Source organism: Nannospalax galili, unplaced genomic scaffold, assembly GCF_000622305.1.
Source record: "Nannospalax galili isolate Female #2095 unplaced genomic scaffold, S.galili_v1.0 scaffold1899, whole genome shotgun sequence".
Lineage (NCBI taxonomy): Eukaryota > Metazoa > Chordata > Mammalia > Rodentia > Spalacidae > Nannospalax > Nannospalax galili.
The window spans coordinates 153,587-162,724 of NW_008342414.1; the positions used below are offsets into that span (position 1 = coordinate 153,587).

Below are 9,138 nucleotides of genomic sequence, written 5' to 3' on the forward strand. Positions count from 1 at the left end.
TGTAATTCAAGTCTCAGAAAGATGGAAAAAAACCATTTTGTTCCAAAGGAAATTTGTTGAGGACTTTTGCTAATTATTTGAGAGACTCACAGTTGTCTTGGGAGCAACTATAGTACCCTTACACTGGCCTGCCCTAAACTTTGGTTTATAAACAGCTTGTGTGGATTTGCCACTTTCTGGAGTCCTCCTTGGGAGCAATGACCTGACTGCTTTATAACTGATGATGCTAAGGCACTAGAAGTGCGCTAGCTTGCTGGAGGTTGGGACCTGACCCATGGTGCAGACTGAGCAGGGCCTTTGCTTGATTTCACAGTGGTGATGACTCAAGGGCTTTCAATCAGTTGCTCACACAGCCAGGTGTCAGATACCCTGTGGTTTGTAAGAGCGAATGGATATATAAGATGTTCTCTGTCTCAGGAGAGAAAATAGCTGCTGTAAATGTTTTGAGATGCCATAAAATAGATGGCTTTACAGTGAAGCCTGGCTGAGAGGAGAGGTAGAGCAGGTACCTGAAGGTCAGTTTCCTGGGGGAGAGGATATTTCTGGAAACTTGGATGCTCCAGCTCTAAGGCACTCCGTGGAGCTGTGCTGTGGAATACAAATGTTCATTCCTGCCAAACACAATGCCATCTCAGTAGACAAATGTCCAGTAAGATTTCTGTGAACAAAGACAAAGAGCAGGTCAGGGAATGGAAATCTATTTGAAGCCAAAGGAAATGATTGAATTGAATGACCTCTAAGTCCTTGCCTAGCTTTAGGATTTGTGAAAAAAGAAAGCCAAGCCAGAAAGAATTGCTCTCAACATGGGAGGATGGCATCTCTTAGGACTATTTCCACAGCCATGCCGCTCTGCACACGGCAGCTCCTTTTAGGGGTCAGACTGAAGTCCTGATCTGTCAACACCAAACCTTGTCTACTTTTGCCCTCAACATGAAGAATTGTCTTGGTTAAAGGTCAGAGGTTAGCAAACTTCTGCTGTCAAGAGCCAGAGAGTAGATATTTTCAGCTTTCTGGGCTGCACAGCTTATATTATAACTACCCAACTTTGCCCTTGAAGTTGAAGCCGTCTTTAGCCAATATGTCAACAAATGGTAGTGTTGTGGTCCCATAAAATTTTATGTATACAGACACCTTGCAGCGCTGTAGTTTGCCGACCTCTGGTAAACAGGGCAGATGAAACAAGCATAAGAGCTGGCAAAGGGAATGCTGGTTTTTCCCCATTGTGGATTGTGTCCATTGCTCTCCCCACCTGTAGGCATCAATTCTTGCTGCTCTGTAGCCATTCATGCATACATAACCTGGTTGGTGAGATGAGTGGAGAGAAGCTGACTGGAACTGACCTGCCTTGAAGCCCCATATTCTGTGCTTTTGCTCTGCTAATCATGCCTGCATTCTGGGAGTACCCTTCTCCCCTTGGTGTGGCCACTGCTTTCATGACTTTGCAGTTAGAAATTGCTGCTGCTGCCACTTGGCCATCCTAGTGGAAAAAGCAAAATGTGGATTGTTATTTTGTCACTGCTGTATTTCCTCTCCCTACAGAGAATCCTAATTTAGAAATTCTTCCAAGCTAATGACCTTCATTGACTTACCATCAACTTGCTATGTCAGTTTTAAAAAAGCCTTTAGCCCCCAGGGGAAGGGCAGGGCACACATTACTTTGCAGTAGTGAAAGATAAGGTGTGACCTGTGACCACAGCCCTTGCCTTTGTAGGTGTTCTCACTGATGGACCTACTTGGGGTGCAGGGCAGTAGTTCTAGGGGCCTTTTATAGAGCTGGCAGCTGGGTTCATCACATCCCCTTTTCCTCTGCCCCCATGTTTGCTGCAGGAACAAAGGGATGAGGACTCGACTGGGATGCCTGTCGCACAAGTCAGACTCTTGTAGTGACTTCACAGCCATTCTTCCTGACAAACCCAATCGCGCTCTTAAGTGAGTACTATGTCCATGTTGCATTCCTAGGGTACTCACTCACACAGTGGGGTGCCTGTGGGACCTCTTTTTCTCTAGTGACTTGCTGACCAGATAAGCCACAGGGCAATACATTCCTGCCTCTGGACAGCTCCTTTCACATCCTTGGGTGTGAGAGGAAGGCACAGCACAGCGATGCCCAAATGGGAAGCTTCCTTCTCCAAAGAAAGCAGTATCACCCATCATGCCTGGAGCTGTGGGTGGAGAAGGATACTTCTTGGTTTTACTAACTTGTCAATCTGAGCTCTCTCAATTTGGAAATAAACATTCAAACTTACTCTAAAAATATGCTTAGATTCAGATCATCTGTATTCAGTACCTATTCTGTGCAGGCACTGTACTAAATGATGTTACCTGGTTTCACCTTCACATACTTCTGTAAAGGGCATCACTGCCTCCATTTCAGAGGTGAAGAAATGGAAGTAACAGTAAGAGATGGAGTTACAAACTGAGCCTAACTTTTTTATCTCTAAGACCAGCTTTTTCCCACTATTACCTTGATGTCTTGAAATCATGCAGTTATTTAGCTTTGGTATTTGGACTAAAAGTAATATATGGAATTCTCTGAAATGCCACCCAGGGGTGATTCTTTTTCTGAATTCTTGGACTCAAACATAGAACCTCCTTCATACTAGGTACGCACTTTACCACTGAGCTACATAGCCCTACCCCCTCCCTACCCAGAAGGTTTCCCCAACTGCTTCTTAAGAACATACAAGTCTGCAGCAATAGAATTACAGGAATCCAGGTACGGTCTGCAATTGCTCTTCATTGTTCCAATTTGTTCTCCTGGGTAATGCTGAATAGTGGTTTGGAGAAAGGAGATCATTTCAGAAATACTCAGAGAGATACTGTTCTTTTCTAGGAGACTCTCCACAGAAGAAGCGACGAGGTGGGCAGATTCCTTTGATGTGCTTCTCTCTCATAAATGTAAGTGGGATTCAGGTTGCATCCTGTTGAGGCAAATCATCTATGTGGTAAGAGGCGTAGCAATGCTTCCTAGGCTCAGGGTACTTTGCTAAGCAAGATCCCAGCCCTCAGTGAGTCTTGCCTGCACACAGGCTACTGTTAGGAGGAGAAGAGAGATGAGAAAACAATGGGAAAAAGTCCTTCTCTCCTGTTTTTTTTTTTTTTTTTTTTTTTTTTTTTTTTTTTTTTTTTTTTTTTTTTTTTTTTTTTTTTTTTTTTTTTAAATGTTTTTCCTTCAAAAAAGAATAATTCCTTTTCTCCTTTTTTTTTTTTTTTTTTTTTTTTTCAAAGTATGGTTCCAAGAAATCTTCAGGTTCTCAATAATTATATTTATATAGTTTTATTTCTTTTTGAGACAAGGTATCTTGTAGCTTAGGCTGGTCTCAAACTTGCTATGTAGCCAAGGATGGCCTTGAACTCACGATTCTCCTGCCTCTGCCTGCCACCCTCCAAGTGCTGGGATTATACATATGTGCCACTATGCCTGGCATCTCAGCAATTTTAACCAGAGAATTCAGCTTAGGTAATTGGAGTGATGGATTGACTGGAGTGAGAGGATCTAGGTTCCAGGCCAGATCTCATTTATAATATGGACAAACCCTCTTCCCCAAGTCATTGGAGACTCTTGAGCTAGTTAGTCAAATGAACATTGTGTGCATTTTAGCATTTCCTTGAGTTGACAGAATTTCGCTCTTTATCTTGAGGGATGACTGTCTCAGCTGCATTGTGCCCGCACTTGCTGGCTAGATCACCACTCTACTCCCCCCTCTTCCTTTCCCTCCCTCCTCAGCTGTTGTGCCTTTTGTTTCTTACAAAGGCAGGAAGAGTTGTGCATATTGCAGTGTGCAGAGGGCAATTTGTCATTAGTCAAACTTTTCAGCTCTTTCTTTTTTTCTCATCATGAGCAAGTCCAAATTTGTTGGGCCTTGAAATCCCCATGGCATTAAGTATGTGGAAGTGGCAGAGCAGGGGCGGGGAGGAGAGGGGGTGTTCTGAGGAGAGAGGAAGTTTGCAGACAGACATTCGGTGTTCCTCGTAAATTTGCGTCACATCAGTGTTAGATCTGGGAGCAGAAGGGCTGCTTACAGTTTGTGGTGGGGAATGTCTTTGGGGACAATTAAGTTGTAAGGACGTGGGTGGGACTCAGACCTGTGCTGTCCTGGCTTGGTTGCTAGATAACTGGGAGGTCTTGGTAGTCTCTTGGTATTCAGCAGATGCCATTAGAGGTAACTGTTTTTTAAGGACTGGGGAGGTAGCTCAGTGATAGAGTACTTGCCTAGCATGTGTGATGCCCTGGGTTCAGTGCCCAGCATTGCAAATAATAAATGAAACAAAACAAGAAGTGATTTTTTGATTTTCATTTGATCAAAGGTTATTTCTTCCGACTCCCTCTTTTGTTCTTAATAAACAAATTAGCAAGTACTTTGTGTGTGTGCATGTGATGAATGCATGCATGTATTGTGTGCCTGTACATGTATGTGCACATGCACGTGTATGCATGAGCGTGGAGAGTGATGTCAGGTGTCCTCTATCACTCTCCATCTTAGATTTTTTGAGATGGTCTCCTAGTGAACCTTGAGCTCACCAGTTAGACAAGGCCAATGAGCTCAGGGACCTTCCCAATGCTAAGGTATCACATCAGTCTTTTTATGTGGGTGCTGGGCATCCGAACTTGGGTCCTCATGCTTGCAGAGCAGGCATTTTACCAATTGGGCCATCTCTCGAGCTTAACAAATACTTTCAAATAGATTTTAAAATAAACTGCAATATCTAAGAATGAGTGGTACATATTATAAAAAATAATTTTGTGAAGCAAATAGTGGTTTTAGTATTCCATTGGTTATACTTAGGCAGGAAAATAAAGCACGTGGCTGTATATCTCACATATATCTATACCTCAAGAACAGGTATACATGGTGGATTTGCCAAGGTAATGGCCTATGCATTGTGATATTTAGAATTAGACTGTAATGCTTTTTTAAAAATAAGGTTATTGGGGCTGGAGAGATGGCTCAGTGGTTAAGAGCACTGACTGCTCTTGTAGAGGACCTGGGTTCAATTCCCAGCACCCACATGGCAGCTATGAACCATTCTTTACTCCAATTCCAGGGGAATCCGAAACCCTCTTCTAACCTCCGTGGCATTGCATGATAGAGGTGCACTCACATACATGTAGGCAATATACTTGTACACATAAAATAAAAAATTAAGGTTATTGATTATTTTTCTGGAGTTGTATTCTGTTAAATAAATGTCACTACCACTTTACACCTTCTTTTCTGACTGGATTTGATTCAAGGTCATTTTCAAGTTCGGTTCTATTTCAGCCTCACACTGATTCACTTAGTTCAAGTCCCTGAGGCTGTTTCCTCATTCTAAAATAGGGTTAGGAATGCCTGCTTGCTACCTATCACCTGCAGATGGAAAGCTTAATAAATAAGTGGACACATTTAGAGAATTCTAGGCTCTTACTCAAAGATGTGTTGTAATGATATGGTGGTGTTTATAAAAAAAGATGTTTTATTTATTCCATGCAAAATAAATATCTTGACAATAAGGCTGTGAATTTTGTAGCCAGTTATTACTATTAGGTCATTATAAACATTTATGGAAGTAAAATTAGTAGTTGGAAGCTTCGAGTCTGTTTGTATTGCTACAGTGGAAAGACCTGGCGATTTAAGAGGATTAATTTTATTTGCTTGATTCAGTGAGTTGTGGATCTGCAGATACTTACTTGGTCCTGGTTCTGTTAGGGAAGCTTTTGGTTTCCAGGAACGTGCTAACACTTTTCTAAGATGGGAATTCTGCTAAAGGGTTACAAGCTGATACCAATTTGCTTCTTTGTCAAATTACTACAAAAAAGGCTTTTTGAATTCTGAAGTTCTTTGATCCTTCTTAGAGTTTGAGGTTCTGTTTTTATTTCTGTTTAGTACAGAAATAAAAAGCCAGTGACATGAATGTTCTTGAGAAGAAAGGATATTTAGGGGTCGCTGGTACACCGTCAAGCTTTTAGAATTTGAATTTTTATTCCCCTGCGAAGGCTACGGAGGAATCAGAGCCCAGCCTGCCTTAAAAAATGCTGACATCTTTCTAAAAGTCTAATTAATTTGGATCAGTATTGTGACTCAATCAGGGCTGATTAAACTTCTCTGAAGGGATTTCATGTGTTCCTGTCCCTCGGGAGGGACAATGTTGACAGGGGAGGTGTGCAGAGCTTTCAGTCAGGACAACACAGTGTCCTATGGAGTAAAGAGTAGAGAATTCCTGAATGACTGGGATCCAGAAAAGCAGGAGTTAGTCTAGAACCCTCTCCCTGGTCATTCTCCATACATTGGCAGTTCATGGAATCCAGGTTGCTAGTTTTTTCCCCATTCCCAACCTCTACAGTATCTTTGCTATCCTTGTTTTGCTGGGGTTCTGAACACTCCTTTATTTATTATTTTTTTAAAAGGATGTGCTTTCTTTAAAAAGGATATCCCAAATCTATGCAGCTGAGAGGGGGCACAGGAGGAAGAGCTAAGGTCCATCTCTGATGCAGAATGAAGGCCTTAGAGAAGATAGGCATGCACACAAATAACAAGACAAAATACAGGTGCCTCACTGCATGCCAGGTAGCCTCGGGATTGCGAGCAGAATTCAGACATTCCACACTTAAATTCTGTTTTGTCAGTATTAGAAGCCCTACTGATCTGGGAGCAGAGGACTACTTTTGGTTTAGAGAATGGTTTCCTTTCCACTGGGGAAAGTGCTTTGGGGCAATGCAGTGAGGAACACTGACTGGATCTGTATCAGATTCATGGTCTTGATTTTGTCCTCCTATCTACTCCTGGATAGTAGGTGTCCTTGATGGAGACTTCGGCTTTTTAGGAAATCAGATTCCTCATCTCTCCAACAAAAGGGCTGGAATAGGACATGTCAGGAGCTGGATTTAGCTCTATGCTGTTTCCCAGGGTGTTTTCTGGAGCAAACACGGAGGCTAGGCCGTAGTCAAATACCTGTGGCAGGTGGTTTGACTCAGTGCTGCCTGTGTGGTTATGTAAGAGTGCTTCTCAGTTGAAATGGCTCCAGCAGCCAGAAGGGGGACCAAAGTACCTGTGTTCTGAGTCTTTCCTTCTTGATAGTCCCTTCTTCTGAGCACTGCATGAGCTCAAATATCAGGCAAAAGAAAGTAACATGACTATGTTTAAAACCTTAGAATTTAAAAACAAATCTGGAAGGCAAACATTTGGAGTAATTTCATTTCCAGTTGTATTTGCTTACAAATGTAGAACAAAGAGGGAAAACACCCACTGAGGCCTGAGAGGTAATCACTTGTAAGTGCTTTTTCTTTTTAACTAACAAATGAAACTAAAATAGAAATTGTTGATGGCTTCATTGACTAGAAGGATTTCTAATGTGTGCTAATTTGGAATCTTTTTCCTGTTCATCCAGTTACAATTAGACTTGCTATCTGAGTGTGTGTGTAGTCTGCTCTGAAAGTGCGCACGTGCGTGTGTGTGTGTGTGTGTGTGTGTGTGTGTGTGTGTATGTGTGTGTGTGTCCAGAAGACTTTCTGTTCCTCATGCCCAACAGAAGGAAGGCTCCTAGTTTGTGGGAGATCTATTCTGACAGGCCGCTGGAGGACAGGAAAGATGTGAATCTATCTTTGCTTTTCTTTTTCATGAAGTTTGAGTGTGTGTTTATTTGTCCTGGTTTAAGAGGGACATTCAGTCCTGAACTCTGAATATCTCTCTCTCTCTGCCTTTCCTTCCCTTCTTTCTTTCCTCTTTCTCTCCCCTCCCTCCTTCCTTCCCTCCCTCTCTCCCTCCCTCCCTCCGTCCCTCCCTCCCTCCTTCCCTCCCTCGGTTTTTTCTTTCCTCCCTCTCTTCTCCGTCTTGCTCCTGCAACCCTCCTTCCTTTGCATTTTTTTGGTATAAAAGTTGAATTCCTTCCAATTTTAAGCTACATGTAGGCTACATGTTTTGCTCCTTCCTCTCACTTCTTTGCCTGCCTCCATACCTCAATGGCACCCAGCACCTCTCTCTGGGCACTGATGCGGAAGACAGTCTTGTTTGGTGGTTTGCAGGGAGTGTGGAGGGTGTCTATTTACTTGGCCCCACAGAATGCTAGGTTAGGGGAATCAGATCACTGAGAGCACTTTTGCAACTACAGCATTATCTATCGCTGTAAAACAAGGCCAGTAGAAAAGATTTTAGTTTATAAAATTAGCCCCCTTTGAGAAAAAGGTTGAGATAAAAAAAAAAAACACATAAAATTTAATCTGATCACATAGCTACAAAACAAAAAATCTCAAACAAGTGATCAAATACATACTAAAAGATCAGTTCGTGGAATTCATTAGATTCTTCATCTACGTAGTCTTAGGCTCTACAACATATAGCCAGATGTCCATTTACTACACAGCTCTCCCCATACTGTCTTTAAGCCAGAAGATTCTAGAACAGTATTATCCAAAGTGTGATCTTGGAAGGCAGCAGCAGCAGTATCTGCCAGAGCCCATAAGAAATGAGGATTTTGAGGTCTTATTTTAGACCTACGGAATCAGGAGCCCTAGCTTGGAGTCTAGGGTGAGTTTTCCATAAGCCCGTCAGAGGTGGCTAATCCCCAGGAAGCTTGAGCAGTTCTCTTTTCAAAGTGTGCAGAATAGAAAAGGGCAGTGTCCAGGTCGGGTGTGTGGCCCAGACTTTCAAAGAGGACCTGATGTCACCCTTTCCTCAGATCCTCAGGCAGCACTCTTTAATGGCACATTGGTATCAAAGATTCCATGTACGTAACATGGAAGTTCCACAGGCAGTCAACAAATATGGCTTTGTGCATTCTGGGAAAACCAAGGCTGAGTTAGAAATAGATTTGTGAAGTAGAGATGGGTAGAAAAGGGACCTATTTTTGTTCTTGCCCTCATGTCAATTTGCTTTAAGTTTTACTTGTGCCCAGGAATGTAGGTACATTTAGCCTTGATGGGAGGAGTGCCTGAACTGTATTGAGCAGCTATTAAAAACTTATAAACAGTCAGAACAGAAGCAACTGTGTAAGTTTCCAGCATCTATTCTGTCACTTATCAGTTCAGTAACCTTAAGCCAATCACTTAATCTCCATAAACCTCACTTCTCCTCATCCATGAAAGGGGAACAATGGCTTGTATAGTGTGAGAATTCAATATGGTTGCTATCCCAAAATGCTAAATGTGCCGATTTATATATA

General features: G+C 42.4%; 1 protein-coding gene across 5 annotated transcripts in view; it reads left to right on the forward strand.

The window, feature by feature from the left end:
- The window catches only part of Rgs8 (regulator of G protein signaling 8), a 46,723-nt gene that overhangs the window by 16,043 nt on the left and 21,542 nt on the right, over window positions 1–9,138 (forward strand). For all 5 annotated transcript variants that reach the window (XM_008838494.2, XM_017799472.1, XM_008838495.3 and 2 more), the window contains exons 4-5: window positions 1,828–1,929; window positions 2,834–2,898. In XM_008838494.2, the coding sequence (XP_008836716.1) occupies window positions 1,828–1,929; window positions 2,834–2,898 (167 nt within the window). The remainder of the gene's footprint in view (window positions 1–1,827; window positions 1,930–2,833; window positions 2,899–9,138) is intronic.